Here is a 16697-nt window from a genome sequence, read left to right on the forward strand (position 1 = left end):
CAAACTGAGCTAGGGTACAACTACAGAGCTTCAAGTTAGAAAACAGAAGAGACTTTCAATCATCAAGGATACTTAATAATACTTAAGTACAAGGAAGGATACAGTGTCACACTGAAGAGTTGTTAAAACAGGTTAGACAAACAGCTGTCTTGCTGTGACAGAAAGAACTGATACCACACTGCTAACATAATGGTCTGAATCAATCATCATAGTCATCTCCCGGTTGTATTTTCTGTAAACTCTTAGCTTTTTCATATGGTCTTTCTACTTCATAAATGGAGGCTTGAAGTAAAAAAGCAGATAAAAATGCTTTATAGTAAAACCATGAGACTAGGCAATGCTATCATTTTGTGTGTTTGTTTGGAGCAGATATCTGTTGGAAGCAGAAGTTCTAGCTCCTTATATAGGACATCTAAAATACCATGTTATGTGAGATGTTTTTTGGAAATAAATTCAATGGTTTCATTTATCTATAGCAGTTCACAATATTTCTGAATGGACTTTTTCCTGACTATATTCCTGCTTTGCTTATCCAGGTGCAAGTGCCAGATAGCTGTAAGTTTGCTCCACTGCAGAAGGGAGACCAGTTATGCTTGGAATAAGTAAATGTTTAATTTCATGTAGACACTCAATATTTTTTTCCCCTCTCTAGGAAGCAGTGGTTCAGTATGAGCAATATGAGCAAGAAATGAAACATTTACAGCAAATGATAGAAAATGCCCATCGTGAGATCCAAGACAAGCCAATAGCAACCAGCAACATCCAGGAACTCCAGGTCCAAATTTCGCATCATGAGGTAGGAGAGCCAAAATGCAATAACATGGGCTCAATGGCAGCTCGTTGACCCAAAAATCTTTTCATCAGCAGCGGTCATAAATTAGCTGAGTATCTTTTCAGTCTTGCTCATGGCTAGTTGAGCAGGTAGACTTAAAACTAGATAGAAAATTCATGCTGTTGGTATAGTGTGGAGTATTCATTTGTTTATTCAGTTAGATGTGTCCTAATCTCCAGGCAACATTATGACAAACAAGAGCATTGCATAATTAAGGGACAGTCACTGAGGAGTGACCCAGAAGTCAATGTTGAGCAATTAGTCAGGTGATCACACTAGTTCAGTGATCCTTTTATGTTTATATATATGTATATATATAAAAATATAATATATATATATCTATTTTCTAAAGTACATACTCATTTCCATCCCAGTAACATTCTGTAAAAGAACACCAAGGGACTTGAAGCACATGAAACTACAATAGATTTGGAGGAAAACTCTGCAACATTCACTCCAAAGGCTTCTTTTAAAGTTACTGTTGGGAAGAGTTTTGTCTTGTGGAGTTACATGTCGTGCCCTCAAAGTCATTGATCTTTAGTGCTTGAATGAGTCAGAAGAGTCTCTGTGCAGCCTTCTCGTTGTGCTGGCATGGGAGCTCCTGAGCCCCTTTCACCTTCCCCTGTCTGTTGTGTATTTCTTGGGATAGAAAATGCACCATTGAACTCTATGTGTCACTTTGGCACTAGATGGCACCATTTCTTTACCTTTCAATTAAAAGCTATCTGCTATTATGTACTATAACCTAATGCTAGCTCATTTTCTATCCAGTCGTTAAAAAAGTTTCTTGGTATAAAAGCAGAGCAGTTTGCTCTGGTATTTTTTTAGTACTAAATTAAAAATGCTACTATTATGTATTCAAAGGTTCTGGTACAGCAAATGCAGGAGGTAATCAGCAGTACTGGGTAATATTGCTGGAGGAAGGAATTACAAATGGGGCAGCTTGAAGTTTCATCTTCATTCAAACAAATTCAGTAGCTAGGAGTCCTTCTAAACGTCTGCAGGAAGACAGTAGCTTTACTCTATTGCATGTGTTGGGATCAACTAGAGTGGACAGGTTTCATACTTGCAAGCTCTCCATGTTTAGAGGTAAGCAGTTTTGAAAGGCTGAGATATGTGTATTTTTGGCTCATATTTTGTCTGCTAAATATCTGTGGAAAAACATAGTGTAAAGGGGATATATTGAACCCTATATTATTATAGTACTTCAAAATGCAAGTCTGTCAAGATGCTTGTTACATGTGTTATTAATTTAAGAAAACATGTTACCAGATTCCCTGTTGAAGCCTGCATGAACTTAAAGGGACATATTTAGAATTAAAATAAGAGGAAGAAAGTAGAAGGAAAGTTACACCCTGATTTGTAGGAAGCTAGTATTACTATGCATGTGTGTAGCTAGTTACGCTCTGGAACTGTTTACTGAACTGTGTTTCTTTAGACTTTCAGGTTAAAATGTGGGCAAGTATCTCCACACTTGTGAATTATTCTGGTATATAATACAGTACCTCATTTTTTTCACAATCACATTTTTAATTTTTTTTCAGTTTTCTTTGTTTTTGGTTGAGAGAGGTATGTCAGATACTCAGTGCATTGGACATTAATGCGAAAATGTTATTGCATCTCAGTAATATTGATGGAGTTAAGTGAGTATATTGAATGACAATACTTTCCCACTGGGCCTCAGAGATGTCATTCATTGAGCCTTAGTGAATGACTGGTGCTTACCAAACAGAGCAGTTTTCTAGCTGCTAGACAATAAAGTTATAGCTTGATTTGATTGCAGTTTGATTTTTCGACTGATCTAGCTGACACTTTATACTCAAGACTTTGCTTAGTCTCCAAGGTGAGCCTTGGAGCTCCAGGAGAGCTCCTTTTGTTGCTAACGTGACAGACAGTGAGCAGGTACCATTGAAACACAGGCAGTAAAGTGTCATCCTTCATCCTTGTGCTGCCTCCATTTATAAGTCTCTATTTCTCTCTATGACTGTTCTGCACTGTTACTGTGAGGAAGTGGTTTCCTGAAAATGTTATACAAGAAAAAAAAATCTTTTAATTTTACCAGTCTGAAGCAGTAATCTTATATACTTTTTAAAAGATATTGTGATTATGTATTATTATACCTACTACGTACTTATACTAGATCTTGCAACTTCTGTTGCTATTTTTCCCTTGAAAACTTGTGTTTGTTGAAGAAATAAAAGCAGATATAAAAATAAAGCAGAAATATATATTTGAATGAATAATCACTGATTTAACAGGCAAGCTTATACAAATGTTGTTTTCACTTTATAGATCAAAATTCTATCATGTTACTGAACCTCTAGGCAGACAGTAACAATAGCTTTGGCAGAAATGTGAAAATCTTCCACTGTTTTTTATTATATTAATAGAAATCTTTGAAACTGGACACTGAACTGAGCAGCAGTACAGGGTAGGAGAGAAGACAGAGTTGGTTTCTAAGGATATTCATTTCCATCTTTCTTCTCTGACTAAACTTAAACTTGTGATGGTGTTTGGCCATGCAGAGAGACTATTTCATAGCCATAAACCCCAGTATTTTTAAATATACTCTGCTTCAGGACAGATTCCCCAGCTCTCTTTAAAGAAAGGTTAGAACTGTGTGCTGCTCAGCTTTTAATTCTGAAGACTTGCACAAAACCAAAACAAGATTAAAATATAGCCTATCCAAACACCGGCAAAAAACGATCCAGTCTGTGTTTAACCTTATTATGTGACTGATTGTTCATATCACATTTGTTCTTGTTAGACCCTGTGAGTTATTGTTTGAACAATTCATTCTTTCTGGCGTGAGCTGAACGGGGCATTTTTTACAGCTGTGGTTACCACATGACCTCATTTCCATGGCATGCGCTATGCGGAGGACCTTCGTCTTCCTTGGATAAATGGAACTAGAATGGGGGAAAAAAAAAAATAGGGCAGGGAGAGATGTTCCCCTTCGCTGCAGTCTGAAGCTTACAGACTTCGTGTCAGGTTCAGACTGGATGCAAGCGCGAGCTGTGCCTCCCTCCCTCCTGCAGTTGCCGTGCACACAGAGCCTTTCGCAGCACTTTTCCGGTTTTGCCTCAGAGCTCTGGGCGCTGCGGTTTAGCTGTGCAGCCAGACGCAGCCTGACTCGTTCCCTCCACGACCAACGTCCTGCGTGTCAGCCAGCGCAGCAGCTTACGCGGGGTTTCTGAGAGGCAGCGCTATGATGTTATTGGCTGGGCTTGGAGGGGAGAGCTTGCCTTCGCCACGGAAGCTGAAATGCTGCCGGTCCTGTGGCCTTTATTGGCTGCCTCTGCATTAGGGCAAAAAAAATGTTTCCTCAGGAGCTGGCTCAGAAGATCAAAGGATACCAGGAGCAAATTGCTTCTTTGAATTCGAAGTGCAAGATGCTGACTATGAAAGCAAAACATGCCACCATGCTGCTGACAGTGACAGAAGTGGAGGGGCTTGCAGAGGGAATGGAGGAGCTGGATTCAGACCTGCTCCCAGCACACCCAGCTCACCCCTCAGTGGTGATGGTAAGGAATGCCTTGGTCTTGGTACTGTTATCTGAGCTGCTTGCTTTTGCATCGTTGCAACATCCCTGTGTAGCAAATTGCCGCAGCTCACATCTACATTTTGCTTTTGAAATGGCTGGAGTGTGGCAAACTGAGCAAGCTGCAGCTTCCCCTTACTGTATTTTGCTTTATATGGGTTTTCAAGATAAAGGATGAAGTTGTTTAACAGACAGATGCCAGCGGAAGCTGACTGTAATAAGCTGCAAATATAGGGCTTTTTCGTAGCTATTGGCATGCAAGAGCAAATGCTAAGAAACTGCTGGATTGCAGGAATAAGATAAAACCAGAAGAAATATTATTTCACAACATATTGCAGTGTATAGATTTTACACACTATATTTTTAAAGCTCTTGTCTTAAAATGTTGGTGTGCTAATTGACAGTAAGCTGCTATATTCTCAGATGAGTATATTGGAAATGAAAGCTGGCTAAGTTCTGCCATAGGCCTCATGTTTGAATTATTCTGCTTTTGTTTGTTTCTAATTGGGTGTCATTACAAACATATTGTTGATGCTATTGGGATTTTTTCGGAGTGAAAACGGAGTGTGGATTTCAGGATTTATCACTGTATAACAGCATTGGGGTACCAAGAAAAATACATTGCTACTGGATTGTGTGTATTTTATATTTTAAGTTTATTCCTTGTTGTTTGAACCAGGCCTGGTTACTGAGGCCCATACTGCATTATTCTATAGCTCTCCATAGTATTTCTATATGCATCAGTGATTGTATTAGAAGGCATTTAGGCAAACACTGATTTGTTATTATTGATTTGCTTGCTATACATTTTCTTTTAAATTCATTAGGGTACAGGAGAGCATGTTCATACTTCATGACAAGTAAATGAGAATATTCATTGAACCAGATTTTTAAGCTGGTAAATGTAATAGTGTTAAGTGTGACTAAATAATGTCATGGTCATTCTGGCCATGTGTTGTTTTTCTTGTTTTGATCTCAATCTAAGCCAAACCTAAATTGAGGTAACTAATTTTCTTCCTGTGCTCTGGGGTTGCTTTTCCTGTGGCAGATGACTGCTGGTCGCTGTCACACACTGCTCTCCCCTGTCACTGAGGAGTCTGGGGAGGAGGGAACCAACAGTGAGATTTCTTCTCCACCTGCCTGTCGCTCTCCCTCACCTGTGGCTAATACAGATGCTTCTGTTAACCAGGTACCTCCCTCTTGGCATTCATTCAGCTTTTATCTCAGAGACATGCATGGTTCCATTCCACAGGTGGTTTATTTAATACTCTGAAATAATATTTACCTATAGCTCCAAGCATCTGAGGCTTAACCTCTGATCTAACTGAACCTTCATGTTCCAGTCCAAAATGGATACAAATATTGAAAAAAAATTTTCAATTAAAAAAAAATTAACATTGTAAATTTGACATTACAACTATTCACTATTTTTAAAAATAATTTTTAAGTAACAATTACAAAGCTCTTCCATGTCACTACTATTTTCTATTTATAACCTAATTTTTATTTTCACAGTTGTACTCAATGGAATCTTGCATCCTGAGAAAAAATGCAATTTTGTACTGCCTGTAATAAAACATTGCATTATGTCCATATACATCTATCTTACGGTACTGTTGGCATTGTAGCATTGAAGCCACAGTCTGGTATCTTCCACTTAAAACCATTTCAAGTATTAACTTTCATGTATTTTCTCATGTATTTTTCATCGCATACTTTCAGTGACAGTCTATTTTAAGTGCTAATGAGGCAGATCAGTGAAATAGCTAAAATTAGATTTTAAATCAAAACTGAGGACTATGGCACTTCTAATAGGAACAAGTGTACATCAGCATTGGTTAAAATGTGAGCAACAAAGCAGCTCATTGAGCATCATGCGCATGAAGATACACATAAAATGTTATGCTTTAGAAGTTTAGAAATGGACCTTAGGAGAAGTTACCACCTCACTGCATTCATCATGTTGTGGGTTTTGTGGTTGGTTGTTTTTTTCATTTGTGGCTGCTTCCAAAATTGACCACTGCAGACGTAAAGGGTAGAATAGTGTTGTGCTACATTGCTGAGTAGAAATAGGAAGTTTGAGAAAGTTGCCCACTAATTCCTTCCACTCGTTTCAAAGATGCATATGGTGCTATAGAAGTTGCTAAATATAAATGATTCATTTTCATGAACTGACATAAGAAAGACTACTAGGGTAACATAGTAAAAATGATGGCAAAATGTTACCTTCATAATAAACAAGTTATATAATGAATTAGAAGGATTTTTCTAGTGTTCTGTCATTTCAGAAATTTCCCAGTAGAGATTACTTACAGTAGAAAGGTAGCTATATATTTCAGCACAAAAATCGTATGACAGTATTAATCAGTGAAAAAGTTAATGGAGCAAGAGCAGCTTGCTTTTTAGTAAACAAATTCAGTGTCAGTTCATTACATTTATCTGAAAATGAAAAAAACAGATTAAGAGCTCCAATAAGTCAAATAATAAGAGAAATCCAGTGAAGATGCTGTGGCACCAAAATGTAAGTTTTAGAACCTGTGATTTACAGGACAAAATTGAACAAAAAGATTATGTCCTTCATTTAGCAGAAGGTCTTTGAAAGAGATAAAATTGCTGGTGTTATAATAGTCTAAAAATCTGACAGACAAAGGTTTCTTTAGTGTGGTTAGTGTTGAAATGAACTGCGTGTACTAAACAATAAGCGGAAGAAGATTCCAAAATGCACTGGTTTACTTACAAAATGCTTAGGTTCACACTCACATGAGATTAAAACTAAAGAAGCTGTGAAACTGCCAGTGCAGTTCATCATGATGAAAGCCCAGGGAGATTCCAGGAAAGAAGGTTGGTTAAAAAAAGCATATGTAGAGAATAGTAAATTTAGAGCTTAAATGTAAGTTTTGTATTTTGTATTCAGTAGAAGACTCAGCAAAACTAACTTGGAAGTGTTTTGTTTTAAAAAGTAGCCAGTGTTAAGAGAAATAAATTCTCACAGGAAGATCACCTGCAAAGTACCAGAAAAATGTGTTAACAGAAACTCTAGAAAGCAAAGAATTACCTTAATCTAGTCTTTGGAAAAGCTCATATGAAGTGGGGTGGTTTTGGGGAGGGAACATTGAGTGTTAAGACTGTTTTTAAATTCATACCTGGTACTCTATGTATAGTCTTTCATCAGGGTTTCCTAGCATCTCTAAATGGTGAAGCATGACTAGTCTGAACTGAGACATCTATGCGCTATTTCTACATTGCTGACATCTAATGAAAATATAAAACAAATGCCAATATTGACAAATGGAAATATTGGTTCTATGTATTGAAACAGATTAAACCAAGACCATAAATACAAGAAAGTGACGGATCTAGTGCTATTATAAGTTAACGGTTGCTCTGGTGGTTTGTTTTGCACTGAAACTCCTTTAAAAACATCTAGGGAACAACTATAAAAATGTTAGCTTGTAAAAGGCTGAGGGATTTCACAGTGTATAATAATTTAGCAATAGATAACAGTCCTTTAATGCAGTTTATTTTGATGTATAGCAAAATCAGGCACTTCATCCGTGCTGCAGTACTGAATGAGAATCCTCTGGGGCTAAAACTTTTCACACTTACCTGAAGATACAGTTGATTAGAATTTAGCACATTCTTTTAAAACTTACTTTCAAGATGCATAACTCAAGAGTAATTGAACTGTAAAAGCTGAATTGTTGACACAAAGCCTTGGAGGTCACAGCTGATCCTGTGATTCAAGTCTTCAGTCACTGCATCACACTTTTCTCCTTGTTCACAGACTACTTAATCATTCCTTCTCCTTCCTTTTGAAAACTCTTTGGGAGTGCAACAGCCCTTGTTAAATATCTTTTGAAATCTAAACGCACCCTTTGCTCCTACATCCTAACAACAAAGCTTGAGTACTTTTCATTGGATAATTTTCATAAAAGAGGGCATGAGATGTTACGGCCTTTATAGGGGGAACAAAATCTGTTTTGTATAAGAACATCTGGATTCATGCTATCAGCTTTAAAAGCCCTACCAAAAAGAAACTGCCATGTTGTTTACTCCAAAAAGTAGTTGGACAGTGAAAGGGATAGCTTTTCCCTCTTTAAAAAACAAGACCTTTATTCTAGAAATGTTGATTAAGAAGTCTCAGAAGTACAGCTTTTCTCAGCCTTGAGAGAGGACCAGCTGAGGGCTGGAGAGTAGCTGCAGACAAGGCAAAATGAGAAGTTGCCTGCACTGGTGCAATTTTTCTCTGACTTGGAAAGATAGCTTGTGGTCAGAGTAAAAAATTCTGAAATTGCGGTACTGAATGCTGTGCTCAGCTGTTACCTATTCCCTGTGGGCTTCTGCACATCGTAAACACTTTAATTATTAAATTTTTCACGTTTCCCAATTATTGCCTTTGAAGAAGTACCTCATCTGACTCTTTTGGACAGTTTGAGCCGTCTGTTCTTGGGTCTTCTGGAGAGACTGACTTTTTCAGGCCTCAGTAAAGATGTATAATTGAGCTGTCTGTAAAATACACTCTTGGCTGCTGCCTCCCTTTGAAATATTGGCAGTGATCTCTGAGTAGCACCTTAATTGTTAAAATGTCCATATACAAATCAGATAACCTGGATAGATCTCTTCATTCTTGGGGGAAGGACTGAAGAACCATATTTGTGCAGCTGCTGGGTGATGGGGTGTTTTCTGGGACAGGTGGGCATCCTGTGCTCCCTAGGTTTGGTTAGAAAGATAGCCCAGGAGGTGACAGTGCCCCGGGGCATGACCTGGTTTCTATGCTCTTCCAGAGATTGTTTGGTTTTGTTCACATATGGTATTAGATAACATACTGAAATGACATTGGTAAATAAAAGATTCTGCTCCAAGTTAAGGTTCCTGATTATATTCTGAGCTCTGGTACCTCACAAATAGTCTTGTTTAGTACCTAACTTCTATACATCTGTACAGAATCAGAGAATGGTTGAGGTTGGAAGGCACTTCTGGACGTCCTCCCCTTCCTCCAGCTGGACGACATACAGCAGGTTGTCTGGGACTATATCCAGGGGGCTTTTGAGTATCTCCAAGGATGGAGACTTCACAACATCCCTGGGCAACCTGTCCCAGTGCTCAGTCACCCCCACAGTAAAAAAGTCTTTCCCGATGTTTGGAGGGAACCTCCTGTGTTTCAGTTTGTGCCCATTGCCCCTTGTCCTGTCTCTGGTCACCACTGAAAAGAACCTGGCTCTGTCTTATTTGCACCCTCCCTTCAGGTATTTATACACCTTTACACTTTTACATTTGCAGTTCAGCAAATGGTCTGTGGTCTGTTTGGTAGACACAGCTCTGTAAGCTGTCAAGTGTTAAGGCACTTAGTTTTCTTTCAGTCACATGGCTCGACATGCTGAATTTTCCTCCCATCATACAGTGACAGGAAGGAAATAACTTGAGAAATTTGCAAACCTTGGAGGAGGATTTTCCAAGTACGCTTTTCAGTAGATTTTGAGCAACTTTTTATGCTAATATGGTGATAACTGTGAGAGCTGCCTGAAGGGAGGTTTGGTCCAACCAAACAGAAATCAGTGGAAAAATCTCTTAGTGATTTCACTGGCAGCAAAACTGTGTCTTAAAGTTTTCACCAGGGGCATTTACAAATTCAGAATAATTGAGGAAACTGGACAATAGCTGCTGTGTTGCATTGTCTGGAGCATAGTTCACTATATGGGGCTATTAAGTGAGAATAAGGAAGGCTGCAGCATTTTTTTCACCTTCTAAATAGATGTGGTGGTAACTGTCATACACGGTTTCAGTTTTAAATAATTCTTGTTATCAAGTCTTCTTTCCTGACTTGGATATAGATACTATGCGTTTCCTTAATTTTACATTTTCGGTAGATGTTTTTAATTGTCACCTGCAACAGTTGAAGAAATCCCCATACCCTAAGTATAGAAATTCTAGTGAAAAACAGTTCCACCCTGAATTTTTTGAGTGGTGATTTGAACATTTGCCTATTTTCCTTAGCACTTTTGGTCTTTTGCCACTATGTTTTACAAGTTAGTTGAGAGTACCTGTTTGTTTGAAGGCTTACTATAAGCTACTGCTTCATACCCTTTCTTACGTCATTGAGTAGTTCTTCAGCATATTCCTTTTTGGTTCTTCTGTTGCCTTCTCTGTGCTAGTGTTCATTGGGGTGGTATTCTTTGCCACCTCTAGTACTGTAACCCACTGTCTATTGTGATGGGTTTTCTCCATGTGTAGTTGTGATGACGCTAGAGCAACACTTCTGCTTGTAGTCCTCCCTTCCCAGTCTTTCCATGTCTGTCCACCGTTGCCTCCTGCACCTCCTAGCTAATATGAACATGAAAAAAATGCATCCACAGTCGTCATAGTGAAGCTCCAAATATACTCAGTATACTACTGTTAAATATTTATTTACTGTGTTGCTCAGAGATTTCCTGGTGGTTTTGACTTTGTGGATTTTATAGTAGACATATGCAATAGGGCAGTATGTGGGGGGATATTCTTAGGCAGTATCTTGCATTTTGAAAATGGAATAATGTGCTTCGTGCTTCTAGGACATTGCTTATTACCAAGCCTTATCTGCCGAACAGTTGGCCTTATCTGCTGAACAGTTGCAGACAGAAGCCGCTAAAATTCAACCCAGCACTTCAGCCACCCAGGAGTTTTATGAACCCGGCTTAGAATCAGCTGCTAGTGCCAAATTGGATGATTTGCAGCGTTCTTGGGAAACACTGAAAAATGTGGTAGGTCTTTATCTGGAAGGTTCAAAATAATCAACTAGCTTGTAAGGAATGAAATGCAATGAACTGGATCAGCTAATATTCTTCTCTGAAATTCTTGGTTTTCAGGTGGTAAACAGGCATTGTTAGTTGTGATATTATATTACACTGTCTTTGTTCTTTGTTTGAAAGCCTGTGCAGGATGGACCTTCATTAAGAACAAATAAAAGTCATTGAGGCTGATAGTTGCCTTCAGAAATACTGCCTATTGTCAGACTATATTCCATAACCTAACAGGGGAATCCACTCATGCTGGATCCAGTTTCTCCAAATACTGAGTCAGCTTAACACATTTCTACATAGTAGTGTAGCATAATCATTCATTGATGTATGAAAATGGTCAAAGTTTTGATCACATGCTATAAATTTTAATTCTTTGCAGAGGCACAGTAGCTTTTATGGGGTATTAAGAACTATACGCCTAGCAAATTATGCACATCCACATGTTTGAGTGCATAAAATCTAAAATAAGGTGTGAGAATGTGCCTAGGTTTTCTCTGCTTATTGAAGTCCATTTTTTTTCAGTCACAGAACCTATGATTTGACTGAAGATCTTTAAACAGATACATATTTCTAATACGGATATTTAGCTTGATAATTTATACTTTTGAAAACTTGTTGCAAGCTTTTGGTTTTAGTGTCATAAACCTAGGGATTTATGAAGCAGAAGAAAGAGCAAATCCTGTATCAAAGGTCACAATTTATACCTCCCATTCCTCTTCAGATCAGTGAAAAGCAGCGCACCCTCTATGAAGCTCTTGAGCGTCAACAGAAATATCAGGACACACTCCAGTCTATATCCACAAAAATGGAAACCACTGAGATCAAACTAAATGAGAGTCTGGAACCAGCCAAAAGCCCGGAGACCCAGATGGCTGAACATCAGGTAAAAACGTGTATGTGAGAAATAGAGGGAGAGCATATATTACCTGTATATCTTTAGTTCCCTTTTTTAGTGGCTGGATGCCTCAAAAACATGCATTAGTTGTATGAACCTTCTCTGTTAACTATATGTCTTGCCTTTCTGGACTTTCTGCTGTTCTAAAGATGATGTAATGGGGATTCTTTTAATAAGAGGCCTCTTAAAGTAGAACAGATCATAAGAGTTTGTCCAATCAAAATTTTCAGCAAAATCTTTTGTCAAAGATTGTGTTCAGTGACACCTACACATACTGTTCTTCGGTGTCAGTGCTACTAGCATATATCAGACTGTTTAAAATGTTCCCAAATTTACTAAGATCATAACCAATACTGATGCATTGTAAATTGCTCTAAATACAATCTTCACCTTGTTAAACAAAACAAAGAACCCAAAGCACACAAGAAGTTCACTCCCAAAGGAAATCTTGAGAAATGATGCTCTGAATAATAAAAGAATATCAAGTAACCGATCTGACATATGTCCAAGTTGTAATCATCTAAGCCTTCTGATAGATTGCAACTATCTGGTGGGGCTGGTTCTCATTTCAGCAGGAACCCCACGACCTGAAAAGGATAACATACGGCTTTTGAAGCACTGTGTGATGTCCTGTGCATCCAGTGTGTATATGCTATCAGACATGAAAGTGAAGTATTTGCTCTATGCTGCATTACCAATGCTCTTGGTAATGCAGCATACTTTTGTAGGTATCTTGGAAACTGATTTATAGGATAAGAATGATGATAGGAACTTCTTTTACATCATGGAGTTAATCTCTGGATGTTTACATATATTGCTGGATGTTCTGTGTCCAGTTAGTAAGTTTCAGGCTGGAAGCTAACTCATGCATGTATTTCTCTCTGACAAACACACACTCACTTATTCATTACCTTCACTGTCTTTACTAGAACATCTTCCAGAAAATTTGTTGGGAGAATAAATCTGTATGTATAATATTTCCAAAAGAATTCCTTCTCATCGTATGTTTGAAATTCAAGTAATTAAATTTGTATTTCAGTTATTAGATGCATGATCCTAGCTTAAGCAGGACTCAGTCCTTCCGAATTCTGACTCTACTAAACCAGCACTACTCTATGTTCCTCACACTCTCTTGGGTAGTCGTCTTGAATTTTATATTAAGATTATGTCTCCTGATATACTTTATTCGCACTGATAAATGAAGCAAATACTTTCTCTGCTCTCATTTCTAAATAGGCTTTGATGGATGAGATTCTAATGTTACAAGAAGAAATCACTGAACTTCAGACATCATTAGCCCAGGAGCTGGTTTCAGAACCACTGGATGCAGAAGCTGCTGATCAGCTGGCATTGCAGTCAACTCTCACCGTCTTGGCAGAACGAATGGCCACGATTCGAATGAAGGCATCAGGAAAAAGACAACTATTAGAGGTACAAGAAAAATCCTTTAGGAATGAGTCTTTTGAATCACGTTCCAGATCTTGAGAGCCGCTTTTGGCAAACCTGTATTTCCACCAAAGTCCTTAGTCACCACTGAATGCTGATAATTAAAAAAGTAATTTTCAGTTCTGCTCACTTTTCACAATTCTTTTCCCTAATAAATTATTGTTCTTTGTAGCAAGCCTCTCATCTTAATGCTAGGTAGTAAGTAATCAGAAGGAACTTGGAAACACACTGCAGGAGTCTTTATTTTTTTAATTTTTTAATATCCACATTGACATTTTCTCAAGAGGTTCCCTTGGTATTCCTCATCCTCCACAGAAGTAATGAAGTACAGGTATTAAATCATGTTATCTACAGTAAACTTTTGAAGAGTTATCTGTCCAAACTGGGAGAGAAGGAGGAAAGCTTAAAACAAGAAATAACACCTCTTCCAAACTGCTGCATTGTTGTCTGTGCTCATCTTCCCAGTGATTTGCATGCAAACTTTTATTGTGGAAGATGCACCCTTTTATTTCTTGGCCTACCAGCTTTACCAAAAATCCTTTAATACTAAGGTGATTTTTTAGAAGTCCTTTACATACAGGAATGTTGCTGTGTATATTATACAGGTGAGAAAATGCAGTCATGCTAAACTTGACTACAGTTTGGCTATTTTGAATGCTACAATGCAGCTTTACTTCTGTACTGCTAAGAACTGCAGCAGTGAATTCATAAACACAGCAACTGCTGCCTTCATAATTTCCAGCATCAATCAATTCTGAGAGACTGAGTGAGAATTGGCTCTGTGGATCTACGTGGGGTACAGGGGAGTCCCAGGATGCATCAGCTGCGTTAGTTCTGGGCAGTCACCCAGGACAGTGAACAGATCCTTGGAATATATCTTTGTAATATCTTTTCTTAGAAAGTATCTTTGTTATTATTGCACTGTTTTACTTCTCAGAAGAAAAATGGCTTTTACATAAAAATAAGGAGCTGGAAGTAGAACAGGGATCTTACTCTTTATACCTTGCACCCCATAAAGGATCTTACAACCTTCTTGATAGTACTTATGAGGAGATGCTATAACTCATAACTTCAAGATAAAGCACGAGTCAAATATACGGCTCTTACCTATGGTTAGGATTCTGACAGTTACTTTGATACAATAGCACAAGTAGCCCCCAATACCCTGGCTAAGAAATATGTATGGTATGCAGACAATATTCAGTAATTTAACCAGTGCACTTTATAGCTCTGATTTCACAGATAAAATCTTCCAGAACACTGAAGGGATGTAAAAGTAGAAATACAGATAGAACAGGTAATGAAAACATTTTGCTGTTGAGGATGTAGATAGGTAATATTGTTCTTTCTGCAGACCTAGTTTAAATAACTTGAGAACTGTTCAGCTCTAGATTGAGGCACTCAACAACTATCATTATTCTTTAAATTATTCTAACATGCAATTATTAATTTTCCCATTAAAATTAAGCATTCAGAAAAGGTGTGCAAACACTTCCCTGTGGGAGGGACTTGCCCTGCGCATACAGGTCTGAATTTCCTTACAGAAGTGTGGTAGGTTGACCCTGACCAGCAGCCAAACACCCACCTTCACTCCCCTCTCCCATGGGTTGGGCAAAAAAATAAAAGTCAGGCAAAAAGACTCATGGATCAAGATAATGACAGCTTAACAGGGTAAGGAAAAGCTGTGCATGCAAGCAAAGGAAGATAAGGAACTTATTCACTACTCCCTTAGCAGGCAGATGTTTAGGCACTTTCCTGGAAAGCAGGGTCTCTGCATGTGTAACAGTTGCTTGGGAAGGCAAATGCCATAACCACAAACGCCTCCTCCCCCCCTCCCCTTTCCCTGAGCTTTTATTGATGACCATGGTCTCATATGGTGTGAAATCCCTTTGGTCAGTTCAGGCTAGATGTCCTCTCCCAACCTTTTGCCCACCCCCAGCCTACTGGCCTTTCAGAGGGGCAGTTGGAAAGAAGCGTTAATGCTGTGCAAGCACTGTTCAGCAATAGCCAAAACATTGCTGTGTTATCAACAGAGTTTTAGCCACAGTTGCAAAGCATGGCACTGTACAGGCTGCGATGAAGTTAGCTCCATTCCAGCCACATCCAGTACAGTCTTCTCTCTTTGTTCCATAACATATGCATCATGCTTAGGTTCCACATTATCTGATACATCTAGGTATCCTCTGACTGTCCCATTCTGTTTCTTATTCCCCAAATCCCCTCTACTCTCTCCAGAGCTCTGTATCTCTCTTGTACTGGGGAGCCCAGAACTAGACACAGTACTCCAGGTGTGGACTCACCAGTGTTAGGTAGAGAAGGATCACCTCCCTCACCCTGCTGGCAACACTCCTCCTTGTGTAGCCCAGGAGGGCCCATTGCTGGTTCATGTTCAACTTGGTGTCCACCAGGACCCCCAGGTCCTTTTCTGCCAAGCTGCTTTCCAGCTGGTCAGCCTCCAGTGTATACTGATACCAGGGGCTGTTCCTCTCCAGGTGCAGGACTTTGCACTTCCCATTGTTCAACTTCATGTTGTTCCTGTCCACCCATTTCTTCAGCCTGTCAGCATCCATCTGGATGGCAGCACAAACTTCTGATGTTATCAGCCACTCCTCCCATTTTGTGTCATCAGTAAACACGCTGAGGCTTGTTACTGGCCTCTCACTAGACTTTGTGTCACTGATAACCACCCTCTCGGCCCAGCTGTTCGGTCATTTTTCAAATTCATATGCAACTATTGAAGGGTGAGTGAGTCTTGCTGATCGCTCCCGGTCTGTCCAATGGATGGACCACCTGATGGATGGAGCCAGGGAGTCTGTGTTGCTGCCTTGCTGTTGCTGCAGCACCAATTGGAGCTTAACGTTCTTCCACGTCCCACAGCATAGGGATCCTCCAAGAGGCCAGGAAAGGTGGACAGCTCTTCAGTCTTCTCTTTACCCACAGTGGCCACACCAAAGGCCCATCAGTACCCTGTTGGGTCCTTGAAGTCACCTCTCGTGCCTCTCTTGAGAGACAATAAGGCTCTCTAACAGCCTGCTGCTGCCAAAAAAGGCAAAGTAGCTCTCCTTTCCCTTCAGCTCACTCCCAGCTCTGTGTCCCCATGCATCTTTCTCCCTAAACAAACAGTGCTGTGCTAGTTGAGCAAACTGAATCAATGTGGGGGAAACCCAAAGGAGAGCAGCAAGAGGATGCAGAAAAGACCTCACCTTT

General features: G+C 39.3%; 1 protein-coding gene across 1 annotated transcript in view; it reads left to right on the top strand.

Moving 5' to 3' along the window:
• The window catches only part of SYNE1 (spectrin repeat containing, nuclear envelope 1), a gene marked incomplete at its 5' end in the record, with an annotated part of 159599 nt that overhangs the window by 50676 nt on the left and 92226 nt on the right, over window positions 1-16697 (top strand). The window contains 6 exons of the mRNA XM_010283199.1: window positions 653-796; window positions 4162-4356; window positions 5422-5562; window positions 10922-11110; window positions 11871-12032; window positions 13281-13475. Of these exons, the coding sequence (XP_010281501.1) occupies window positions 653-796; window positions 4162-4356; window positions 5422-5562; window positions 10922-11110; window positions 11871-12032; window positions 13281-13475 (1026 nt within the window). The remainder of the gene's footprint in view (window positions 1-652; window positions 797-4161; window positions 4357-5421; window positions 5563-10921; window positions 11111-11870; window positions 12033-13280; window positions 13476-16697) is intronic.

This window comes from Phaethon lepturus, unplaced genomic scaffold (assembly GCF_000687285.1).
Source record: "Phaethon lepturus isolate BGI_N335 unplaced genomic scaffold, ASM68728v1 scaffold8940, whole genome shotgun sequence".
NCBI classification, from domain to species: Eukaryota; Metazoa; Chordata; class Aves; order Phaethontiformes; family Phaethontidae; genus Phaethon; species Phaethon lepturus.